This window comes from Cibotium barometz, chromosome 8, assembly GCF_041138505.1.
Source record: "Cibotium barometz isolate CiBa-2024 chromosome 8, ASM4113850v1, whole genome shotgun sequence".
In the NCBI taxonomy this organism is placed as follows: Eukaryota; Viridiplantae; Streptophyta; class Polypodiopsida; order Cyatheales; family Cibotiaceae; genus Cibotium; species Cibotium barometz.
This window is the reverse complement of record NC_141053.1, coordinates 47,497,756-47,523,842: the sequence shown is the minus strand read 5'-3', so window position 1 is coordinate 47,523,842 and position 26,087 is coordinate 47,497,756. Positions and strand designations below refer to the sequence as shown.

Genomic DNA, 26,087 nt, shown 5'->3' with positions numbered 1-26,087 from the left:
ATTAAAATCATAAACCTTAATAAACAAAATTAAATAAAGAAGAGAGCTAGAGAATAAGAAAGAGATTACCGTCGACACGAGATTGGGTTGAATCTCCCTTGGATGAGTGTGGCCCTTGTACCACTAACCCATATTTATATGTATTAAAAAGCTTTCTTTTCAAAAGATAACTCCAAAAACAAAGCACAAGTGCTTTTGGGTTTTTGAGCTTAAAAGCTTATAAAAATATAGCAAGCTAAAAATATAAAGTCTTGGGTCTACTAAAAGTATAAAATACTAATTGGTATGTACAAAGGTTTGAGGCCTTAGTCTTACAAAATATTAATGCCAAAATAAGAAACCATAATATGTGTTCACATGTCTTCCAAAATATTTCATAGTGGTACCCATGATTAACACAATTTGCCACTCAATCATTGCCTATATCCAAAATAATATTAGTGAGTGTACACGGCTGATTAAACATATTAATCTTGACTGTATCATACCAGTGCACACATTTGAATACAATTATGAGGGTGAGGAAAACTAGAGCATATAACTTTTGGTTATAAAACTCTCACTCAAGCTTCACATAGCTTTTACCCTACAACAATGTGTTTTTTGTGAGTTTATATACAATTGTTGAGCCTCACGCTATCCATATTTTGGATCAAGGTAGAACCCTTCCATTGCTTTATTGAAAATCACATAATGCTTAATCTAAGCTCTTGATTTATCTTGTTTAGTTTTTCTTCTACTCCATGCTAGGCTAGAAATTTGTGCAATGTTTCCCTCTTGTTGCCTTGAGTTCTTTGTTTGTTATAAGTACCCTTTTGGTAAAGATTAAGGCTTATTAGAGTTTCCTAATGCTTGTATTAGAGGTTATGACTAACATTCCCTCTTTGTCGGGTTTCAATTGACCTCAATTGCATGGACAGTATGAGTGGATGAGATTTTGGTAAGAATGAAAAAACTTTTCAGCATCCATTTGGCATCTACAATAGGATGATTCTTAAAAGTCACAAGATACTTAACATAAGTGTTGCTTATGCATGTAGTGATAGTCTCATGGTCAATGATAGACTTAGGCACACGATGTTCTTCTTTTGTAATGGTGAAAGGTCCATAAAATCTAGGAGCTAACTTAACCATAGGTTACTTTCTTATCATTAGTTTTTCCTTTCATTTTTAAAAGCATATGAGGTGAGACTTTATTTTCAATAGGTTTAGGCATACTTGGAACATCAGAAATTACCCTCTTGTTCGAGAGAGGTCATCATAATCATGATTGACTCGTGCAAAAAGTAAGCTTTAATGAAATCTGCAAAAGCAAACCTTAACAAAACTTTTGAAAGTCTCCTCTTGCTTGAAACCCTTGATTTAATTTACAAAAAGCAATGCTAGAGAAATCTTGGAAGTTTTTGTTTGCCTTGAGAAGTCCTTTGATAATCCTTGCTTTGGTATGTGACCCTTTGAAATTTTTAGCTTATGGATTAAAAGTATAAACTTTTAAGCTTGTAAATTTTTATGGCTTTTATGAGGTAAAACTTTAAGAAGCCCTTTAAGCTTTGAATATAGAAATCTTTAGAGCTTTCCAAGCATGTAGAGATATAAAGCATGTATAAAGCTTTTGAATTTTTAAGCTTTATATCTTTTGAAGCTTGTGAAATTTTAAAGCTTTGAATTTTTAATATTTTTAGCTTTAGATAGTAACTCTAGAAAGCGTAGAAAATTAAGATTTTGAAACGAGAAAAAGTAAAGCTTTTATAGCTTTAATTAGAAAAACTTATAGAAGCTTTTAAGCTTATAAGGTATTAAACTTTTAAAGCCTTTTAAACTTTTAAGTAATAAAGGTTTTTTAAGGAAAAAATTTAGCTAATATGTCTTATAGAATAGCTAACAATTTTTTTTAAAAACCTTTTAAGTAATAAAGGGTTTTTTCTAAAAAAACTTTAGCTAACAAAGCTTATATAATAGCTAAGCTATGTTTTAGCTTTAGCTAGGAATAAGGTGACTATGTAAACAACTAAGAGAGAAGAAGAAGAAGAAGAAGAAAAATTTGAAGTAACTGGCACAAATTAGTAAAAAAGGAAGAAAATTTTACTGGTGGTAGGCAATGCATCAAGGAAAGGGGGAGAGAGTTAAAAAAAAAGGAGACTGGCGATAACATGCATGTGAAGAGAGAGAGAAGGTGGGAAAACAAATAGCGAAATAAAAAAATAGAGAAGGAAAAGGTATTGTAGTCCACGACACCGAAAACAGCACAAGTAACCACATTAAGAAAAAAGCAAATAACCACCGGAAGGAGCATAAACAACCACATTAAGAATAAAAAATTGTGGAGAAAAGAAGCTGCTCCCATATCGTTAATTTACTAGAAATTTGAATTTTGAAGCTACTTCAATTATGATGATAGAGAAACGATCTTCAAACCCTAATGATCACATCCATAAAGCTCTGATCTTGAAGAGGTTGAGGGAAATGAAAGGTGGTTTTTGAGCTTTAGGTGATTTTAAAAAGCAGTTTTGGGAAAGGTAGTGAAGAAGATGATATAACCAATGGTCAAAGACCCTTTTGCTATTACCCAATGGTCTCCAAAAAGATGTAAGTCAACCTTTCTACTTCACCATTAATTTTTGACAGTGCTTCCACCCTTCTGCCTTGTCGCGTGAAGTATTCTTTCTTGTTTGAAGCTTTAATATTTGCCATAAATAAAATCCATCGCCTTCCTTTTTCCAAATAATTGCTTAAAATTTTACTTTTGAATTTTTCTTTGAATATCCTTCTCCTTGAATGGTCCCCAAAGCTATGATACTATTATCAGGACCTTTAAGACACTTGGAGAAGGAATACTAATTCTCAAGGATAAAAATTAGAGCATCACATAGACTTGTACAAATTAAAAGCATAAATCTTAATAAACAAAATTAAATAAACAAGAGAGCTAGAGAATAAGAAAAAGATCACCGTCGACACAAGATTGGGTTGAATCTCCCATGGATGGGTGTGGCCCTTCTATCACTCACCCATATTTATATGTATTAGAAAGCTTGCTTTTCAAATAGATAAGCCATATGATTATGGCCCTTGTACGACTCACCTATATTTATATGTATTAGAAAGCTTTCTTTTCAAAAAGACAACTCCAGAAACAAAGCACAAGTGTTTTTGGATTTTTTAGCATAAAAGCTCTTATAAAAATATAGCAAGCTATAAATATAAAGTCTTAGGCCTACCAAAAGTATAAAAGACTAATTGGTATGTATAAAGGTTTGAGGCCTTAGCCTTATAAAATATTAATGCCAAAATAGAAACTCTAACAGGTGTTCACATGTCTTTCAAAATATCTCATAGTGGTCCAACACATGTTCCATAATCCGCCACTTAATCATCACATATATCTAAAATAATATTAGTTAGTACACGTAGCTGATTAAACACATTAATCTTGACTATATCATACTGGTGCACACAATTGATTAAACACATTAATCCTCAAGATGATATGAATAAAAGATGCATCCAAAATAAAATATCCGAAAATAAAATAATGGGCATCCCCATAGAGGTTATGACTAACAATTGGATTTAATAAACCATTTATTTGTTATATTTGTTCATGTATATAACTAGTTGTTAAGAAAAGAGTGGTCTTTCATACATCTAATTAATTTGTGGTTTTAAAGAAAAATATTACAAGTCTTTGCACAATCAATGTAGGGACATTGAGAAAAATGGGATAAAAGGAAAAATGAACTTTGATCTCTATGTAATGGGGGAAGATGTATAGAATAGTGGTAAATTGCAAGCAACCAAGCCAATAAAATAGAGAAATTTTGGTCTCTTTGCAATAGGGGAAAGCTATATAGAATAGTGGTAAATTGTAAGCAACTAAACCCAATAAAATACACTTTAGGTATAGTGAGCTAGATGACATAATTCTTGAGATCTAAGTTGAAGAAATAAGGCCCAGTTATGATTTGCATTGGATCTAATGTTGTATTGGTCATGAAAATCTTCAAACTTTTCACTTTTTCAACCATTAGTGGCTTTGGAAATGAAAATGTGATCTCTTGTGTGATACAAAACAACAGTTCAAATTATATATGACTAGATATAGAACACAATAGGATCAACTTGCAATCACAAATACAATAAGAAATTGGCTCAATTCCATTGTTATGGAACGTGTGTGAAGAATTAGTTTATTTTATTGATTCAATACAAAAGAATGCTCACCTTATTGCATGCATATGATCCCTCTAGAAGCACCTTTTGAACGTTTTTTAAAACATGGTCCAACATTTGAATTCAATATGCACAAATGTGAAATTATAGTGGGTAAACTTCTTAGATTGTGTTAAAGTATCATTCATGTCACTTTTCATTAATGCAAATTACCAATGTTAGATTTTGATTAATTATTTAGAACTTAAATTATGCTAAAGTGCATGATATATTTTTGGGATGATGGAAACGGAGAGGTAACCGATGTAACCATTATATCTTGAAGTGTACGACCATAATCATGTTGTTGTCAATGTAGTGGTTATCAACCAACAATATCACTATCTTGAAATGGGTGAGCAAAACAGTTGTAGTCATTATAACTTTCTTGTAGTCCTAGGAGCCTATCCATCTAAGAAGGTTACTTTTATGAAAGCATAAAAAGGTTTCCAGGTTTAAGAACATTTTTCACATGTTGGGATTGATGTGTGCCAACCCTTCCTTAACCTTAGGCATTCTCGTTTCTGTTTATGGAACAATCTAGAAATGTGCAAATGCCTTAGGTTATGGAAGGTTAGGTCATTCTCTAATATTTTTAAAGTCTTAAGTTTTTCTTACACCATTATGACATCTAGGGAATCACACCCATAAATCACACGAACAAGAGGAAATAAAATGCTTCTTAAATGTTTGAGGAATTATTCATCTGTGCATGCAAAGGTAGATTAAAATCATTGAAATAATAGAGGTGAAATAGTAGAGGTGCAAATAGAGCCCATCTTGCTCTTCACTTACACCATTGTTATCATTGTTGTTTATGGTCATTGGATTCATGACAACTATCAAAAGCCCTTGCCTTTCCATTCTGTGGCTCAAGTATCATCTTCGGGTAGGCTACTTGAGATAATCCGCCCAATCATTTCATTGCATACCCATTAGGCAAGTAAGAGGTTGCAATGGCAATGCCATGCCATGGTTTTTAACACACGACACATTAAATTGACATTCATGATGTCCTAAAAACTAGGCTTGACCATAGAGTAGAAAATTCAAGCTTGAAGGCAAGGATGGGGCAATTTGCCTATTCTACTTACATATAGTTTGCTTTTCAAACATCAAATGTAAGTAAAAAGAAAATAAGATAATTGGCACAATCCTCTTTTCAAATGATATACTAGGCTACTTATACAGCAATTATGGGGGACGTCCCCTCACCAAGATGGACAAACTTAACTCCACACCCGAAGTGTTAGCGAGGGCCCATTGAGGCATGTCCCTTTGCCAAAATGGAATGCCCTCCCTCACCAAGATGGACAAGCCTGCCCATCCAACTCCACGCCCATAGTGTTGCATGGGTGGGGAATGTTGTGGAAAGAGCCTAGCTTAAGGCTTGCTAATTATGTGAGAGAACAACTCAAGTAGAGTATATATATATATACATATATGTAGTATATGTATATATATGTTTGTGTGTATATCAAAGCTTTGTGCTAGTATTATTTGATAGCACAGGAAGAGTGGTAATATTTTTTTGATGGCAGACTAGGGGAAGAGAGGACACTCTAAGGTACCCTAGTATTAATTAATGCTAGCATTAATTCCACCATAAAAGCATTATCTTATCTTATATTTATAAAAGCAGCCAGTTACCAAAAACCTCCCTTTTTTTTTTTTTGACTCACTAACCCACAACTTCGGTTTTAACAAATAAGGCAACTTTTTTGCTACGAGTGACAGAATGTTATGCGCAAAGCTACGACTGGGGGGATGGAGCCAAAAGCTAGCGCAGGGAGCCGCTCGCTACCGCTTTAAAGGCCCAAAAGCCTCATAATTACATGCCTCTGCGTAGAGCCAAGCTTTCATTACTGGAAAAACTGCAGGTATTTTTTACGCATTTGGGGAATTTTCTTTTGCTTCATCGTAACCATTATCAGCTTTACTGTTTTTGTAGTACATTTCAGCAGGTTTTGCCCAATTCGGTATGCCAGATTACTGTGCTTGATGACCCATATATTCTACATATCCCAGCATAATGCCCAGAGTACATACAAGAGCTCCATCGTCACACAGATCATGAAATAATGCCCATCAGGCACCAGCCCAAATGAGTAGTACCAGAGCTCCATCAGCAAAGATCATGAAATGTCAAGATTGGCCTAGCACACTTCTATATTTCATGCAAAATTCCAAGAAAAACATTTTATCTTTATTTATATTTTTATCAAACACGTAGTTCTTCTACTAGATGCGTCCTTTACGATGCTCTTTAACCTGAGAAGGTTGTATAAGGGCACGAGAGAGCTTCCAGAAGGAGATCAGCAGCTTCCAAGCTGCAGGGGGCACTGGCAGGGGATGCTGGATAGTCAATAAGCAGCTTAGTGTAGTATCAACAGTGTAAGTGCAGTAGCCCCCCCCTCCCCCCCCCCCCCCTCCCTCTTTTCTTTTCCCCTCCTGGCCACCTGCACAGTCCATGTGGAACTCACACAAAAGCTATGAATTAGCAAGTCATCTTTGTATGCATCAGTACGTAGGTGTGCATAACTAGGATCTAAGACAAGATCCAAGTTCATCATTGTAAATATTGATTTTTTGCAATATACAGTCGATTAGGTCTATCTCTCCCAAGCCTACCTAGCCTTGAGGTCTTGCATGCGTAGGTGACCTCTATCTCCGCATGGATACCTCACTTATATAGTAATCGTTTATGACAAGATGTCTAGATCAAGGACCGAAAGCATCGTACATCATTAAGGTTGTGAACTTCGATTGAAAACGAGCAAGAAAGAATCTTAAATTGACCTTAGATGACAATTATGATGACCCTAGAAGAGCATAAAGAAAAAAGAGTTGTGATCTCTTGAGAAAGTTGGGTAGAAATCCCAAGAATGCTGAAAGAAAGTGCCTTGAGAAGACCTCACCAGAATATATATAGCTGGAGAAATTAGACTTATTTGGAGTTTTGATTGGAGAATTGTGAAGGCTTGTTGAACTTGCGATGGTTTACACTACTTTGGTTATGTTTACGATGCATGTTGCTTGAAATCATCTCTTGAAACAACTATTTGGACATTGCATTCATGTGATATATATGTGTGTTTATGGAAGCCTATACCACAGAGGTTCATAGATTGCCAGGTGGATGTCACACATGGGGTGCATCACATGAAGGCGATCATCCGAGACCTTGACCCCCTTGCCCCCCCTCCCCCTCATTTGGACGTGGGTGTGCTCCTGGTAAGATTGGTGTGATGGATAGGAAGCGGCTTTGTATGATTTAGGCATGGTGGTGCCTAACTATACTAGCTTCTGGGATAGGTGAAGACTAGTAGAAGTGGTGCTTAGGATAGTGGGATTGAAGATAATGGTGGCTATATTTAGCTCAATTTTTCTATTATAAGCGTGTAGCCATTGTAAGCCTCTAGTTAGCTTTTTATTGACTCTAGGCCAATCTAGACCTCGTCCCTTAGCCATTGGATAGGTCCTATTCCCACGCCCGACTAAGCCCTAACCCTAAGCTTGGGTTAGCACATCCCCTTAACACCGGGTTATCCTAACCCCCGACCCTACACTTAGTTAGGGATGTAACATTATCTTCCCCTTCTTTTAGATTCATGTCCTCGTGAATCCAAGTCGGAGACAATCCATTGTAAGCTCAATCTTTAATTTGTCTATCCCAACATAGCATCCACACAAGTTCCGTGGCCCTTACCTAAGCCAATGTGGAATCCCCTCTAGCGGATCCTTGCTAGTGGAATGACCAAATTTCTGTATGATAACTTGTTTACCAATCCAATTCCATCCTGACATAAAAGTCGAGGTTGGATACAATTTTACAAAAGAAAAAAACTAAGATGTAATGAGTCCCACTAAATACGATCCTAGCACTAGTCCACTGCACAGTTTAGTTCTCATGCCAAGCTATCTGTGCCAATGCTTGCCAGTAGTCATTAGATGACTCCGTGCTACAGAGTTGTCAGTGGCTCCCATTTGCTCTTTGTTTCATGTATAGTATTTGGAGTACATGTTTGTACAATCATGAGTTAAGTGAATCAAACCATATACCCATGGTAAGTTGTACCAACTTTCCTGCCTTATGCATAGACCTATGCCCCTTACCACTGCTCGTACAACTTGCCCATAGCTTTCTCTCAAAGTCACGCTGGTTATACAATGTGATGTATGCATCCATGCGCGAGGAAAGTCCTCTAGCATAATCAAATATGTAGGAGAGTAACCCATGTTGATTTGCAACAATAGGTACCCAAAAGTACCATAATCCGATCATCGGACCATGATAGATCATGGCTAGCAGCTCACCTCTAGCCATGGGCTCCCTTCCAGAACCATCCATGAGCCCAAGGTTAGATTTTTGTGAGTTAGCCTAGCACCGACAGTGCGCCCGAGTATTTTACCACCAAACTTGCCTACCTGTAGCTACTTTGGCCCTAAGGTCCGACATGCCTAGGAGATCTCTCTCTTCACGTGGATACCTCATAATAATCATCAGTGAGCACAAACTCACTTTTTATAGTGATAACTAGGCTATATTCGGCCCATTGCTTCTATTATAAGCTTTTAGCAATTATAAGCCTCTAGTTAGGTTTTTATTGACTCTAGGTCAGTCCAGTCTTGTCACATGCGGAAGCTTTGGGAGTCTTCTTTCAGCCCAAACAACGTGCCGGAACATGTAGATGCAAAACGCATACAGAAGATGGAGAGGAGAGAGAGAGAGAGAGTTGAGTTTTCAGTATATTCTATATAGTACAAAAAGGTGTACATGTCTTGGCCAGCCTTTGGCTGCCATCAAAAGGTGGTAAACACCTAGTCTAAAGTCTAGTCTATTGACCCTACCCCGTAAAGGAGTGAGTGAGAGTCAAGGAGCCTAGCCAAGCCTATTTATAGGCCTTAAAGACCTTGGTGGGTTAACCGACCTGTTGTCGGTCAGGTCCCTTGGACAAAGCCCCCAATCTGGTGCAATCAACAGACATGTTTCTTCATGAAATCTAGCCGACAGTCTCCTGGGTATTCCCACCATCTTCTTGCCCATGCCTAGCTGCTATAGCTCCAGAATCTGGTTCCAAAACTGGTTCTTTATCTGTTGCCCTTGAGGAAATAGCCTTGGGAAATGAGTGCACGTCTTGCACATGACATCCCCCTCTGCTAAACTTGATGATGGGATTCCAACTTATGTTCTTGGATGATTGTCATCATTCCTTTGTCTTTTCCCTGGACTCCCAAACCTGTCATCCTTCTCTTCCTGGCAACCTTTTCACTGAAAACCCTACCCGATCTCCAAATCCAACTCCAAATCTGATGAAGATTTGTGCATCTGTTCCATCCTGTGCCCTACACCTTCATGTCTTGCCCGTGAACACTTTATGTGGTCTTCTGTTCCTGAGTATCGAGTTTGGCACTCTTCACTCCACCCCTTGGAGGATCATCCTCCCTTGGAACTGTTGCTTGAAAGCCTTTCCTGGTATGCCCCAAGTAGCACCCGACTCACAGGACTGCCATTCCCCTTGGGTCTTGTGGAACACCACCAGCCAACCTCCTGGGAACTTCTTTCATGTCTTGTGTTACTCTCCTTGGATTGTGCACTTCATCTGGGACTGAATCAGTGTTTAGCCTTGCTGAGCTTGATGCTCTGATACCAATGTCACATGTGGAAGCTCTGGGAGTCTTCTTTCATCCCTAAACACCATCCTGGAACAACCTGTTACAAAATACATACAAAAGATGGAGAGAAGAGAGAGAGAGTTGAGTTTTCAGTATATTCTATATAGTACAAAAAGGTGTACATGTCTTGGCCAGCCTTTGGCTGCCATCAAAAGGTGGTAAACACCTAGACTAGACTCTAAAGTCTAGTCTATTCATATTGACTCTACCCTCTAAAGGAGTGAGCGAGAGTCAAGGAGCCTAGCCAAGCCTATTTATAGGCATTGAAGACAAAGGTGGGTTGGCTGACCTGTTGTCAGCCAGGTCCCTTGGAGAAAGCCCACAATGTGCTGCAGCCGACAGAGATGTTTCTTCATGAAAGCTGGCCTACAGCCTCCTGGGTATTCCCACCGTCCTCCTGCCCATGCCTAGTTGCTATAGCTCCAAAATCTGGTTCCAAAACTGGTTCTTTATCTATTGCCCTTCAAGAAATAGCCCTGGGAATGGGCATGCACATGACAAGTCCTCATCCTTACTAGCCCTTAGCCCTTGGGTAGGTCCTATTAGTCCCCACACCCAGCTAAGCCCTAACCCTAAGCTTGGGTTAGCACATCCCCTTAACCTGACCCTAGGCCGAGTTATGGATGTAACATTTTCGTTGGTCGACCTCTAGTGCGTGTCCTATCACGCATCTCTCTTGGCTTGCTCATGGGCTGCCACGTGCATTGCAGTTGCCTTTAGTTGCATGGTGTCCATATGAAGTGCCCTTTCATAAAAGGAAAAGATCCAAGCAAAGCTCATCCCAAGTACCCAAGATCCCAAACATTGTGAGACCACTTTGCATCTAGTGTGAAGGCTTACATTCTGTCCTCGTACCGGCAACACAAAGACCTGCAAAGAAACTTGAGGATGACCAACTTACGTGTGATCCAACACTTTCCTTTTGTCCAACCGTCCATGAAGACACACTGCAAGCTGCCGAGTATCGTCTAGTAGCCCATGGGACAAACACTTCAGAGAATGGCAACCTATGGAGATAATAGGGCACCTGTGCGAAGAGATCTAAAAAAGTCCATGGCGATGGCTTGCATATGGGGGGATTTGAAACAATAGCTCCATCTTGGCCATGTAACCTACGAATGCCGTCTCTCCTCCTATGGGGGCCGGCTATCTCAAAGAAATCCCCTGTGACTCTGTCACTAGCCGGAGTCTAGAATGAAGCCCCAGCATGATACCTGTACTCCACCCTCCTCTCCTTGATGGGTCTAATCTCCATGCGGGCACTCTCTATCCACTGGCTATCGGGGGATCTCTCCTGAAGCCGCTGTAAAGAGGCTAGACTCCTTAGATTCCTCTCCTGGTCCTGGAATCCCTCCAATGGCTCTGGGCTCTGCCTCCTGCAAGAAACTGCTGATCTCCCTTGGGCCCAAATCCAATGTGCACGCAGCAGAGCCTGAGATAAAGTCCAATCCCACCCATACTTGCTCTATCTTGCTGCATATCTTGGGGTCCTGAATGAGGCTGTCTGGAATCCTAGAGCTTGCATGCCTGTCATGCCTCTAGGGGTCCTCTAAGGACATAATAACCAGGGCGTGATCAGAAAAAGTAGTGCCTGCCAAATACTGATCATGCCCCCATGGCTGCAAGCCCCCTCATCAACATAAAACCTGTCTAGTCTAGAGAGGTTGGGGCCGGTGCTCCTCCTATCCAATCTCGAGAAGCTAAGACTCCCAGGGCTACTCCCAAACTCTGGAAGATGCCAAGGGTCCTGTCCCCTGAGTACTAGACTCATCTCCTCCCAGGCCGAATACTTTGCTCGTGAGATTGTGGCTGTGCCACCTCCAAGTCTTTCCTTTGCTGCCTCTATCATGTTGAAGTCACTGCCCAAGCACCAAAAGTCAGCCTGGGGGAGGGCTTGCCGGATTGTGCTCCAAAAGAGGGCTCTACTTGCAACGGCGTTCGGAGCATAAACATTGGGGAAGCCAATGCTATCCTCTCCGATCTGTATGGTAATCCACTGTGCACGCCCCGGGACCATGACTCCTGAGCTTGTCACTGCCAACAGAAGCTGCTTATTGACAGAAACACACACACCTCCCTGTGTCCTTGAGGGGCCGAAGGATGGAGACCAGAAAGTGTGACTCTTGCCTTTGGAAGAATCATCGCGCATCGGCGGGTGCGCCCCTCAAAAAGGTGATGCTCCTGGAGGAATTGAATGTCGATGGGTCCCCCAACTATGGCTCTCTGAAGCTCACCTTTCAGGACGCCTCGTCTCTGCAAGCATTGAGGCCCCCCTAAATCTTGAATGTTCCATGAGACAATCCTGTAACACGCGGAAGCTCTGGAGGTCTTCTTTCAGCCCTAAACACTACTGAGAACATGCTGATGCAAAAATGCAAACAGAAGGGAAGAGTAGAGAGAGAGAGATATGCTGGAAATTCAGTATATTTCTGATGGTACAAAAAGGTACCTACATCTACAGCTCTAGGCTGCCTTCATGAAAAGGTGGTATACACCCAAAACAAATCCTAGTCGAAGACCCAACTCAAAGGAGTTGAATGATCTAACACAATGAGCACCTACGCCTTTTATAGGCTCTTGGACTTCTTGGAGTGCTGGCCGACCAGCAGTCGGCCAGCCGACTGGTCACATAATCATAAATGCAGTGCCGACATGGTCATAATCCCATGTACTGATGCGCTTTCAGCCGTTTTGTCCTCTGGTACAGCCGACGTCATCCTTCTTGCAGCCGATAGCATCCTCTTCATGGTCTCCATGCCTTGCTCCAAGTCCACACTTGCCTCTTCAGCACTTTATGCTTCAACTTCTGGTTCTAATTGATCTTTTTCTGGCTGCCCCTTCTGGATTAGCTTCTGAGAACGTCCATGGCATTTTATGCACATGACATGCCCCTCCGCTAAACTTGATGACGGGTTTCCAACCTGTTCTTGGATGACTGTCATCATCCCACTCTATTCCCGGAGTCCCTCTGTCATTTATCCATCTCTGGCAACCCTTTTCACTGAAAACCCAGCCCGGTCTCCAAAACCACTCTGACTCTATCTATGCATCTGTTTCCTCCAGATCCTCCCTTGGGACCGTTGCCCAAGAACCTATCTAGCTCACAGGACTGCCATCCCCTCTGGCTTTGTGGAACACCACCAACAAACCTCTTGGGAGCTTTTCCCGTTCCTGTGTTCCTTGCCTTGGGCTTCGTACCCGTGTACTTTCGTGTACCTTGGACTTGTACACCATCATATGGGACTGAATCAATGTTTAGCTTTGCTGAGCCTGATGCTCTGATACCAGTGTAACACGCGGAAGCTCTGGGGGTCTTCTTTCAGCCCTAAACACTACTGAGAACATGCTGATGCAAAAACGCAGAAAGAAGGGAAGAGTAGAGAGAGAGAGATATGCTGGAAATTCAGTATATTTCTGATTTTACAAAAAGGTACCTACATCTACAGCCCTAGGCTGCCTTGATGAAAAGGTGGTATACACTCGCCCCCCACCCCCACTCCTGTGCGCAGCGTTCCATTGCCTCTTCCCCCTGTGCCCGAGTCCCTTCTCTGCCTCCCCCCCCTTGGCCCTCCTCGCCTTCGTCTCCCTCCTGTCACCCCCTTGGCCCTCCTTGCCTTTGCCTACCTCCCCCGTCGTGCTGCTCCCCTGTGGCCCCCTCGCCTTCGCCTCTCCAGCATCCCTCCCTCTTTGTCTTCCGCCTCCTCTCCCGCTGCCCGCGCTGCTGTCCCTCCCTCGCCCCAACGCACCCCCCCCCCAACCCCCCAGCGAGCCCCCATCCTTGTTCCCTTTCCGCCCTGCTTTGCCTTAGCCGTCCTTGCCTTAGCCCTGGCCTTGCCTTGCCTTGCCTTGCCTTGCTAGCCGCGCTCTTGCCTGCTTCCCCCCCTCCTTCCACTCTTTCCCATCAGGTGCTTTTAGCTTTCGGGCAATTTTCTGTGGCAAGACTCGGCAGCATCTTCCCCCTTTGAATCCCTAGGACTCCTCCATGGCAGCCGCTCCATCATCCCTGACTGAGACTGCCAACCCTTGCCTCTCTTTTTCAGAAGCGGATCTCCAACTCCTCGCTTCAATAGTTGCTTCTTTGGAGGCCTCCACCTTGGTGTGCAAGATTGTGGGTAGCCACCCGGTGCGTGGACAGTTCATGGATCTGTTATAGGCAAGCCTTCTTGGCGCGCCTGGAAAGATCACTGACATTCATCCCTTTGGGTGTGGCTACTATCTGGTTGAGTTCGATTTGCCTGCAGTTTCGGACAGAGTCATGCAGCTGAGCCCTGTTGCACTGTGCACGACCCTCTTCTTTATGAGGTGGTAGGCTTCGACCCGGTATCCGATCCTTTGGCTGGCGTCTCAAGATTTCCCGTGATAGTCTGCTTTCCAGGTCTTAGGAAGGAATACCATGGTGATAGGTGTTGCTATTGGGAGAGTGATGAATCCCCCCCAACCACTCCTTCGGTTCTTGCTCGGACGGCTGGGATTCCATCCCTTCATACCTGCATTGCCTCTCTGGAGTCCATGCTCATGCCATATTGCTTCCTAGCCTTCGGGGAGATCCTATTTTGCAGAGAGTTGAGTACTATGGCCTCCCAGGCCAATGTTTCATCTGCCGACAAATGGGGCACCTCACTAGAGCTTGTCCTTGTCGGTAGTCCAAGAGGACGTCTCCAGTGGTCCCCCCTCTTGGTCCCATTTCAGATCCTCCTCAGGGGAGTGGGACACAGGCCCGTAGGTACTAGAGCACCAGGACCTACAGATACCTACATTCTGACAGGTGGAGTCCAGAGTATGAATACTCTAGGGCTGGAACAAAGTGGCTGCACATGGAGGCCAGGATTTGTGTCCATCTGGCGTGGCCTCGCCCCAGGACCGATACTGACTACTCTTCGTCGAAACCCACGTCCAAGACTCTTTGAGTGGAGGGCAGTTCTAACAGTTCCGCTTCCCACAGATCTTAGTTATGCGGATTGTCTCATGGAACATCCAAGGTTTGGGGGGCCCACAGTGCTTTTAGAGGCGTGGTGTCCTTCAAGAGGAGCTCCACAGAGCGACAATTGGTAGACCCATTGACATTCTCTTCATTCAGGAGCACCATCTTTCAGAGGGACGTACTCGCCATTGCAGGAAGATCCTTTTGGTCCCATTTTTTGGCCTCTCCACGACATAGGGTGGAGTGTCCATTTCCATCAGTGAGTAGCTATTGGCCCTAAACAATCTCCCAGAGTCCCTTGTGTGTGAACCAGACCTTCATCCGTAGCTTCCAGTGATCATAGTTTGAACCACTGAGCTTGTCCTCCTTGTTCATGCAGGGGTGAAAGCAACCTTTGCCCGGGCTGGCTGACCATCCCGCCCAGACCAAAGAAAGTTCCTGATCAGCCTCTGTACCTGGCTGATACAAGAGCTCGAGAAGATATAGCAAGACGTAATGTACCACATGGTCGCTAAAAGCACCTGATTTGCCACCACCACCCTCCCAGCCAAGGATAGCCGAGCTGTACTCCAATACAAAAGCTTCCTCCGAATGCTCAGAAGAAGCGGGGCAATTTGCTGCTCAGGTGACAAATCTAGTCCAATCTGGCATCCCAAATATCGCACTGCTGTGCCAGGAGGAATCCATCTAAAACCCGGGTCTGGGCTCCATGCCGGAGTGGGAGCGCTACTGATCCAAAAGGTCACTGTCTTGCGCCAATTGATCAATGCTCCCGAAGCTGCACTAAAAACTTGAAGTGACTGCTCGGCCCGCTGAAGATTGGCCTCCTGGCCATGCAAAAATAAACCCGTGTCATCAGCAAACTCAGCATCGAGCAGGTCCTCCCCCCGGACTGGGAGCTGGAGTCCTCTCAAACCAACCTCCTCTGCCATCAGATACATGCTCATAGCCTTAGCAAAGAAGAGAAAAAGAAACGGGGCGATAGGACACCCCTGACGGACTGATCTGGTCAACTCAAAACTCGGCCCTCGTCCTCCTGCAATCAGCACCTGGCTACGAGCTGTGGAATATAGAGCCGCCACCCCTCGAATCCAACCTGGCTCAAAGCCCAGGCGAAGCATAGTGCCCTCTAAGAAACCCCAATCGACTCTATCGTATGCCTTCTCAAAATCGAGAAGCATCACGACCAAGTCCTCACCAAGAAATCTAGCTCGGGCCGTCGCCTCCCAGAAGGTGAAAATGTTGTCAAGGATACTATGCTCCTTGACGAATCCTGTCTGGGTAGCATGAATCAACTCCCCCAAGAAGGGTTGGATCCTCAAACTCAAGGCCTTTGCTAGGACCTTGTAGACAGTATTGAGGATCGTAATAGGTCTCCAATGCCGAATATCATCTGATACTCCCTCCCTCTTGGGGATAAGAAAGATCAAGCCCTCTGAAAAGCTATGTGGCATCACCCCAGTGTCCAAAACATACTGAAAGCCCCTGCGGAGGCCTGGCCCCAAAAGGTCCCAATAGCGCATAAAAAAGGCAGGCGTCAATCAGTCCTCCCCTGGGCAACTATGGCGCGGAAGGGCCCTCAAGGCCTCAGCAAGCTCAACCTCTGAGAGAGGCTCACCCAGAACTGTACGCATACGATCTGTGACCCTCCTCTGCACATGGGCCCACATAGTCTGTCTGCAAGCATCCCGAGCCTCGGTGCCTGGCTCCGCTGCAAGCAGGTCTCTATAGAACCCAGTGGCAATGGCTCTGATCTCCTCGGGCTCAGTAGCTACCGATCCGTCCGGCCTCCCTAGCTGGCGGACTCCTGCTCGAGCATGGCGGGGCCCAATAATCTCAAAAAACTCCCCACTCACTCTATCACCAAGCTGCGTCCACTGAGAGGCCTGGCGGCGATAGTAAAACTCATGTCTCTGCTCCTCTGCCTCTCTAACCTCCTGGCGTGCCTGGCTCAGCTGGGACGCCACCCACTCACATGTAGGCTGCTGCTCCTGAAGGCGCTGAAGCGAAGCAAGGCTACGTCTCAGCCGACGCTCCCGCTTGCGAGCCTCTCCCAGCCGTGTCAAGGCTGCAGCGTGCAAAAAAGAGCTGAGCTCGATGAGTCCCTGGGCACACTGGCCTGCTGCATCCTGGTCAGAGCTCTGACTATCATGCCATATCCTCTCAATGTCCTCAGTGAGACTAGGATCGGTAAGTACCCTCTCTGGGATCCTCAACTGCAAGCTGGTCTCCCATGTTCTCTCCTCAAGTGTCAGAATAACTGGCGCATGGTCTGAAAAAGAGGTGCCAGCGAGAATGCCAACGGAGCCCCTCGCTCCCCTAACCTGTCGCCCACATAAAAGCGATCAATCCATGATAGATTAGTCCTTCCCTGCCGGCGATCCGACCGAGAGAAACTAAGACTGTCCTGAGAGCGGGAGAAGGCCTCATGCTGCCATGCATCAGTGATCCTCAGTGTCATGCAAAATCGCTCCCAAGCTGCAAGCTCCGTACCGTGCACTGTAACATGACTGCCTCCCACCCTATCGACCGGGTCCTCAAGCATGTTGAAGTCCCCCCCGACACACCAATGTGCGGCCTCTGGCAACGCATCCGTAACCTGGGTCCAGAACTCTGCTCTGGCACTAGCCGCATAGACATTGAGCACGCCAAAGAGCTCATCATGCGTCCTCAGAATGACATACTGTGCTCTACGAGGCACAATGATCCCGCGATCCACAATGGCCTGCCGCCATACATCCGCGATGACCATACATACTCCTCCCTGCCCACCCAAGGGGCCAAACCCTGCAGACCAAAAGGTGTCCCATCTACCAGGCATCACCGAACCATATCTCCGGATCCTGCTCTCACCCAAATGGTGCTCCTGCATCATCAAAATATCAATACTGCCCCCAACCAGGCATCTCTGAAGCTCCTGCCTCAAGCAAACACGATAACGTATATAATGTGCACCGCCAAGGCCCTGTACATTCCATGAGATGATCCTCATGGATGACCTGCTGAGGTTGATGCTGTCTCAGCCGTACGGTAGGCCTTCGCAAGCGGCTTGGATGGAGAATAGTCCCCATCCGAGCGGCTACGAATCTGCCCACCTGGTGTGCTGCAAGAATCTCGGATCAGGCGCCAGTGGCTGTGTCCCATGGCGACTGCCTCCCGCTCAGACAGAGCACCCTCGTGTATGCATACATATCCAGGGTCGCGTGCTAAGTCTGCCACTATGCGAACAACCAAATGTCGAATCCTTGAGGCATCCACACTCCCGGGATCAATGAAAAAATGAGCCAACTCCCATAGTCGGCCTATCACATTTGTCACCTCCAGATCGCTCACATGGTGAGAAAACTCAACTGCGTGAGTCTTCAAAGTGCTAAGAGCGAGCTCCAGAGTCCACTGACAGTTGCATGGGCCACAGAGAGGATATGAGAAGGCCACCACTGAATCAAGTGCCTCCTCCCCGCGGGCCGGAGGTATCACTACATGCACTCTGATGGGTGCTAGCTCATGGGGGCCAGGATATCCATGAAGCCCGAATCGGCATGGTAAGTCTCCTCTGCGGTGCTCGAGCAAGGTCGGTGCTCAGAGCCCTCCGGGCTGCAGGTGAACGCCAGGGGACTGCCAGGGCCTCTCGAGGAGCCGAGGCGAGGCGGGGGGGGGGGGGGGGGGGGGGGGGAGGGGGGGGAGAAGGGGGTGGGGAGGGAGCCGCTGCCGAAACCGGAGCGGGGACGAGTGGAGGCGAAGGTGGAAGCGAGGCGGAAGGGGGGGACGGGGGTGGGGGGTGGGGGCGAAGGAGGGGGTGTTGGCATCTCCTGGTCCTCAGTCGGCGCTGGGGTCTCCTCCTGGAGGGGAGCAAAGCAGTTCCTCACGGGAACCCAGTGATGCTGAGACTGTGGCTACTGCTGCATCGGTCTCTGGGCGTGCTGCTGGGGCCGTCTCCCTCGACGGCGCCCCTGTCCAGGCTGCCACTCCGAGGTCTTTGTGGGCTGAGTAGGTGTCCGGGAGGTTGCCTGCCGAGCCGCATCTGTGGGCGGGCCATCAGGGGCCTGCTCTGCTGTGGTACAGGTCGGGGTCTCCTGCGAGGGCAGGCCTTGGCCAGGTGGCCGACGTGTCTGCAAATAAAGCACTGGTTTGGGAGCCCCAAGAACTCCACTCTCTGATCAATCCATCCCCCCCCTATCCGAGGTAGCTGAATGACCTTCGGAAGGGAAGAGATGTCCGGAACCAAAACTCTGACCGAAGGTAGCCCAGCTGCTCTAGCCACCACTGAAGCTGTAGTGGGGCCAGTCTCGAGCACCGAGCCCACCAGTGCTCCTAGCCTCGAAAGGAGCGGAAGGTACTCGCGGCGGAGTTAAGGGAAGCAAACTGTAACATGGAAAAGATGCTCTCCCTGCTCGGCCGTTGCTGGGTCAAAGCCATGCTGCCAAGGTCTGAAGAATGCCCGAGCGCCCCTGATATCAAGGGGACTCATGGCTAGGACCTGGGCCACGCTCTGGGCAGTCTCGAACTCGATCTGGTAGTGTCCACGGCCCAACGTTCAGGATCTTGTCCACATATGCAAGAAGGCGGGCCTGGAGAAGATCCCGGATCTCCCCTCTGCTGGGGCGAGTGCCGACTATAAGGCAGATGGTGGAATGTGCCTGGAGGCGTTCCACCTCTGCGGCGAGGCTCGCTTCCTCTTCTGGCGAAAGAGAAAGCCTGATGGGGGTATCCTCAGGGGCGGTCGAGGGGGGCTGCGGAAGAGTCCCTCTGAGGCGGGGCGGGAGGAGCCTCCATCAGAGTCTGAAGCTATGGCGAAGGCGGAGCGAATGCGGAGAGACCTGCAAGAACCTAGTTGCACACAAAGGGCAGAGGGGGAAGGTGGAAGGTTAAACAAAAAGGAAAGAACTCCCTGGGGGCGGAAAAACCAGAAAAAAAAGGGGAGGGGGGGGGGGGGGGGGATAAGGTGGCGAAGAAAGGAGAGGAGGGGGGAAAGAGAGGGCTGGCGGAGGGGGGGGGGGGGGGAACCGTGGGGGGGGGGGGGGGGGGGACGGGGCGCTGAAGAGGGGAGGGGGGCGCGATGGCGAGAAGATGGGGCGGGCTTCAGCGCGAGAGAGCCAGGCGGAGGGGTGGCGCAAAAGCAAGGGCAGGCGGGGGGGGGGGGGGGGGGGGGGGAAGGGGGGCGCGTGGGTGGGTGAGGGGAAAGGCGTGCAGGCAGCGCGAGCAGGGGGGGGGGAGTGCGGGAGCTTCAGCGAGCGCTTAGAAGTCGTGACCTCTTCTCAGTTAGTTGCTCTCCTCCTCATCAGGCTTCCTGCAGATTATGACATGGTTTCCCGAGCTTTGCGGGTTCAGATCACAACACGTTCCCTCGAGTTTGATGATCTGTGTACTCTCCTCTTGGAAGAGGAATCCATCCTAGTTTCACGGGGGAAATTGAAAGTTTCATCGTCTATTGGACCTGATCAGGCACTTGCGATGGTGCATAAGAAAGTTCGGAGTCGGTGTTACAAGTGTGGGAAGAAAGGCCACCTGTCAAAGGATTGTCAGTCCAAGGACAAAGGCAAAGCCAAGGACAAGGGCAAGTCTTCAAATAAGGGCAAAGACATGTCACATGACACTGACACAGAATCGTCTAGTGATAACCCCAGCTCTCCCAAGGCCTTACAGACTGGAGAGAACATGACTGGTGTCTTGCTCTGATCCTAAGGGCATCCTCCCGCGTGTTGTCTTCTAGAAACGGCTTGTGGGCGGGAGAGGGGGCTTTCAAAAGCTCTCTTATATTAAATCTGGAGCATGGGACCCGTGTGTTAAGCAGAGACTATGGACAGGATGTGTTCCATGTTCATTTGTTCGAGGTTACTAGATGTGATGTGTTCACAGTTCTACTTTGAGTTTGGAGCCAAGCAGATTTTCTTCTGCTCTTTATAGTGGCATTATGTTTTCTGAAGACAACAAGCTGACGTGCATTTTCCGAGGTGTACTCAGTACTGGCCATGCTGAGGTGTCCATGGTCGCACCTTCGTCATCTGTTTTCTTCTGACTTTTTTGCACACTTCAAGATGTAGAGGGGGTGTTAAAATATTGCATCTTACTTTTGCTGTCGTGGAGGTCCCGTCGGCCTGTTTTCTACAGCCGACTTGCTTCATGCACAAGTATATAAGAGTTGCTCTCTTTTATTCATTCAATCATCTTACATTGCCCTATTTGCTGGCTCTTGTACTCTGTAACCTCAAGCTAATAAAGCTCTTGTTCTTGCTTGCAATCTTTCTCTCTCTCATGTTTATTTGCTTCCGCTTGTGCACATTCTTTCAGTAGTCCCAGGGCCTTCCGCCACACTTTCTCTCAAATTTCTGAAAGAGGCTGTGGGATAGTTGTCGGCTGTGGAAGATCACGCTCTTCATATGGTAGTTCACACATAGGAGCTTGGCAGTTGGCACTTGGTTGGCCATTGGGGGTAGACCAGCATGATGTCCAAGGTGTTGCAATCCCGAGGAGTCCCAGTGTCATTGTCTTTGGGATTACCTGAAGGATCAGCAGGTTTGGCAGTGGATCCTGCGCATTTTCACTATGGATTGGGCCCCAGCCCGCATTGTTACATGGGGCACATTTGCTTGGGCCACTGAGGTCGTGGTTGTCATGCCATATGAGGAGGAGGGCGGGGAGCTAGCCCTTCAGGTCTCTTACCACCCTCACCCCGCTGGCAGCAGAGTCCATCCGGACATTTGGCTTGATATCATCCATACCCTCCGTGGTCAGTGGGGGTAGCTTCAGGGTAGTTCAGATTGCATGCGGGAGCGTCGAGAGACCTTCCTGAGGATCTGGCGTCACGGCCCCTTTCTTACTGATAGTGATGCTGAGACCACTTGTGTGGTTGTTTCCCCCTCCCCCCATTGTATGAGATAGCCTTCTCCTCCTAGAGTGGCCAGCCAGAGGCGGAGCATCCTCCCCTTTTATGCTTCTGGCCTTTCGCTTCCCATTTGGGGACGAGTTTGTACTTAGCCATTATGGCTGTTTTTCTTGGTAACTAATAGAAGGATCTTTTTCCCGGGAACAAAAAAATAAAAAAATAACATATTGCAATGTGTAATATTTGAAATCTTGACTGGGCTAAGTGCATACGCATGAATCGGGCCTCCTCATTCTCCTCCCCCTTGGCTTTTGCTGTTTGCAGTAGGGCCATCCAGCTCAATGAGTGAGGATAGTCAGCTCGCACATTGACCCCTGCCTTCTCAAGCCTGCAGATGACCCCTCGTGGTATCTAAGCACTAGGAGAACCACCTCTTACTCGACTGTAGTGGGAACTAGGAGATTTCCCACTGAAGCCCCTGGCACCCCCTTCTTCCAATCATCCAGGCCGCTGCATTCTACTCTAGGAGATTGATGGGACACCCGCTGTTGCTGCCATTGGTTGGCTTAGGGCCTCTCCCCCTTATTTTTGGCATCGGCTTCGGGAGAGCTTCAGCGGTTGTCAGATCACCCTTTTTCTTTTGGTTGCTAGCTCCCAGGAGCCGTGTGGTGGGTGGCATGAGTCAGGTGCAACACCATGTGAGTCCACGTGGATATGCTTCTTATTTCAAGCTGCCTTCTAGGCAAAGTGAAGGGTAGAGCATGGCCTGATTTGGGCAGTTTTGGCAGCCCAATAGTTGCCTAAGACATGGACCGAAAGTTGGGCACAATAAGAACACAAGAAAAGGTGTGGATGACTTTTTGGGGTCATAAAAGACCCAGCCAACTTGCTATCAATTCCATATACAAAGGCAGGTCAAGGGTCATTCTTGAGCATTCATGGATTAAAGCAATCATTCTGCTTTATGGTTGACATTATTTTAAGATCATTTGTGGGGAAAAAGCACGAGATGGGTTCTTAAAGTCTTCCAGGCTTAGGCATCATATCCATTCCCTCCTCTGAATACAGTGTTTGACAATGGGGTTGTACATGCCCCGTAAGGAAAAGTCTCCCAGCTCCTCATGCTTCTTGCCTCTCACATTTACTACTTTCTTTGGCCTTCTCCTGTGCCTGTGTAATTTGTGAATGGACCTTCTGTTACCTCTTTCTCCTCGTAGTACTGTGCTCTGCTAGCAGCCCAATGTTACCTCCTCTTTCTTGTCGTAATACAGCTAGTGGCCCAATATGCTTCACAGTTAAGAACAAAGTCTATACCTATCACCTTTTGTTGTGTTTGTTGGCATAAAACATCTGGACTTCATTTACATGATTTGTTCTGTTGCTGCTGCCTACCCTACCCATCTTAATTGGTGCATTGCTTTGCTGACAAGTTGGACCTGATCAATTGCAAGGCTGTCTAGGAATACTACTTTCAACTCCATGGTATAGTTAATGCCAAATGCAAGGGTTGTGCATGCGACATTAGATTTGTGGACAAAACTCCATGTTCTCAAATGTGTTAGCATTTCCATGTTTTTGTTTGAGAGTTTTTTTAGTGCGCGTGCATTCAAAAGTGTGTGCATGCATGCATATGTTGTGTTGTTATATTCTTTTATTTATTTTTCTTTGGGCTGTATGTGCATACGCACACAAATGTAAGCATGCAGGCAATCCAAGGCTTGAATGAGGTGTATTTCATTTTAATTGCAGACTAGCTGTGCTACTTAGGGTTTATGTAGACTGATTGATACAGGGCATGATCGACATTGGAATGGTTAAAAGATGGACAAGAGTGCATTGGATTGCCCATACCCAGGATGCTTTTTTTGTGTTATGAAAGAGGCGAATCCCACAAAGCGGCGTGCAAGTGTAGCCAAGTTTTTCAAGGAGTTTCCTAGTCAAGATGAGGAAGGCCAGGTCCTTGCTGTCAGCGGGCTTTGGAATACTGCCATGGCCCATCCTAACGATCCAGAGTTTATTGAGCTGGGTGTATTCGAGTGCATGGAAGCTCTCATATGGAAAGGCATCAAGAATAGGCAGTGGCTTGCCAAGGACCAAAATATCTACATTCCTTATTATGCTGCACATATCATTGGCTCTTACACCATGAATATTGAGGAGTTTGCAGAAAGGGCAGTCAGGGCAGGTGTTATTCCACCATTGGTAGAGCTTCTTAGAGGGAGGTTGACGTGGGTGGAACAGAGGGTAGCTGTACGAGCACTAGGACACCTGGCGACCTATGATTCGACATTTCCATTTGTCGCATCGCAAAGTCAAATCCTTGAGCTTGCCATTCAACTTGCAGTGAGTGCACTCGAGATTGTGTACACACACTTCTTCCAGTTTGTGGATAAGCGGTTGAGCTACCACTGTGACTTGCTGACCCGAGGAATGGGTGGTGTGGAGATGGAATCGCGGAAGGCAGAAGAGTGGGCCAGCCAACTACAATGCTGGTCATTGCAGCTGATAAATTGCTTTGCGTTCAAACCCGAGTTTCTTCAGACTATTTGCAAGTCGGATTTTCTAGCCAAGCTTCCGGGCATGTGGGGTGGTTTAGTGAATGAAAACTCGCCTGCTGGTGTGGGACTGCTGCGAACTATCTGTCATCAGAAGCTTGGAAGGATTGCACTAGCCAGTTGTTCAGGTGTGGTCGAAGCTCTGTGCAACATCGCACGCTCATCAGATGATTGGCAGTACATGGCGGTGCATTGTCTGTTATGGTTATTACAAGATCCCAGCACTCGATACAAAGTAAGGGTACCCTTTGTGCAGGCAGTTGTGTTTCTTGTCTACTGAGTTATCATCATTCTTGCATATGCGGTTCACCTTTTGATTTTCTTAATTGCAGGTCATTGATAAGGCTGCAGCTGCTCTTGCAGATTTAGCAGAGCTTCCCAGATTGGGTGAACACAAGAAGCTTGGTGAGTTAGTGATGAATGCTCTCTTACAAGAAACTGCGCCAGCATCTCCAGCCGGTGCTAGATCTCTGGTCAGCCCAAAGACCAAACAGCTTCTGCAGGAGCTTGCGGTCCTGCGCCAGAAAATCAAATGGGAAAAGAATGTGCTTAAAGAAGATCTCCATATCAAACAAGCAGCTGCACTGGTGGTGAAGTTGGAAGGAAACTCAAAGTTCTCTGCTGGGGATATTGTAGGTGCCACTTTCAAGTACACAGAAGCACTAGCTTTGTGTCCATTACGGGCAAAGAAGGAGAGAGTGGTGTTGTACAGTAACCGGGCTCAATGCCATTTGCTTCTGCAAGAGCCTTGGGCAGCTATCAGTGATACAACCCATGCTTTATGCCTTCACAACCCTGTGAACCGCCACAGCAAGAGCCTTTGGAGGCGAGCCCAGGCCTACGAGATTCTAGGATTTGCCAAGGAAAGTTTACTGGATGCCATTATGTTCATCAATGAATGTTCACAGGCACCTGAGGGGGATTTGAGCTTCAAGCAGAATCGTGTCCCTGACTACGCTGAACGTCTCGTGAAGAAGCAAATGCAGGCTGCGTGGCTTTTCAAGGAAGCATCTCAAAAGCATGGGGGCATACAATATGATCAGGAGGCAGCAGATGAACATGGGAGAGAAGAGGATGAAGGCTCTGAGTGGGAGACTGCAAGTGAGAGTGATGCAGGCAATGAGAGGCAGGAAGAAGAAGCTTTTGGTGAAGAGGGTGAGTGGCAGACCAAGGATGAGGAAAAGGGAAACCTTCACAAACTGGTACCCATCTTTAAGGGTATAACCCTAGAAGACATTCTCGGTTCTCAGTATGGCAATGCGTATTGAGTTTTCATCTTCTTTATCCTTCTTTAGCCTCCACAAAGTTTTTTAGGGACTACAGTGTTAAAAAACAATATGGCTATACTCAGTGGCAGTCCTAATAAGGGGAAAGGGTTTAATTGGTTTCTGGTGTTGAAGTGTTGAAAGACAACTATGAATCTTCAATTAATTTGTTTTGAGTGTTGAAAGACAACTATGACTCTTCAATTAATTTGTTAAGATGGTGCTATTTTGATGCTCTTCAGTTGTAAAATTGTCCAGACATTACAGTATATTATTCAATTCAATGCCGGCATGGGATGCCAATAGCTCACTGTCCGGATGTTGCAGTCTATTATTCAATTCAATGCTGGCATGGGATGCCATTACCTCATTACTTGTTAGTCCAAGCTTTTGGTGGGTTTGCTTATTCATTTTCTTTGCCCAAACTGTGTACTGTACTCTAGTTTTTCTCTTGCTAATGCTGGACTTTATGCTCTCATAGTGATATGTTTTCATGGAATTGCAAGTGACATTGTGCTTGTGTGTGTTTAAGCTTAGTTAGAACCCATTATTGTTAAATTTGCATGAGAATGAGTGTGTAGCTTAAAAAATAGCTTTATTATGGTTTATGCATGATATAGGCTGCATAAGGATGAAGG

The 26,087-nt window shown here is 46.2% G+C and overlaps 1 protein-coding gene across 3 annotated transcripts; it reads left to right on the top strand.

The window, feature by feature from the left end:
- The first annotated feature begins 5,867 nt into the window (after window positions 1–5,867).
- On the top strand, window positions 5,868–25,819 carry LOC147636353 (uncharacterized). 3 transcript variants are annotated; one of them, XM_086801789.1, is made up of 3 exons: window positions 5,868–6,089; window positions 23,422–24,419; window positions 24,517–25,819. In XM_086801789.1, exons 2-3 carry the CDS (start codon window positions 23,451–23,453, stop codon window positions 25,450–25,452), a joined length of 1,905 nt encoding a protein of 634 aa, XP_086657915.1. In that variant the 5' UTR covers window positions 5,868–6,089; window positions 23,422–23,450; the 3' UTR covers window positions 25,453–25,819. The 3 variants fall into 3 exon arrangements, with proteins under 3 accessions (XP_086657915.1, XP_086657916.1, XP_086657918.1); XM_086801790.1 differs by having other exon boundaries at window positions 5,872–6,089; window positions 23,379–24,419; XM_086801792.1 differs by having other exon boundaries at window positions 5,924–6,089; window positions 23,408–24,419.
- Window positions 25,820–26,087: the final 268 nt, after the last annotated feature.

Excerpts from the sequence above, each read along its gene's own strand:
- LOC147636353 (XM_086801789.1), top strand. The coding sequence starts at position 23,451 with ATGGACAAGAGTGCATTGGATTGCCCATACCCAGGATGCTTTTTTTGT. Across the intron at positions 24,420-24,516 it reads ATCCCAGCACTCGATACAAA|GTCATTGATAAGGCTGCAGC; the intron begins GTAAGGGTACCC and ends TCTTAATTGCAG.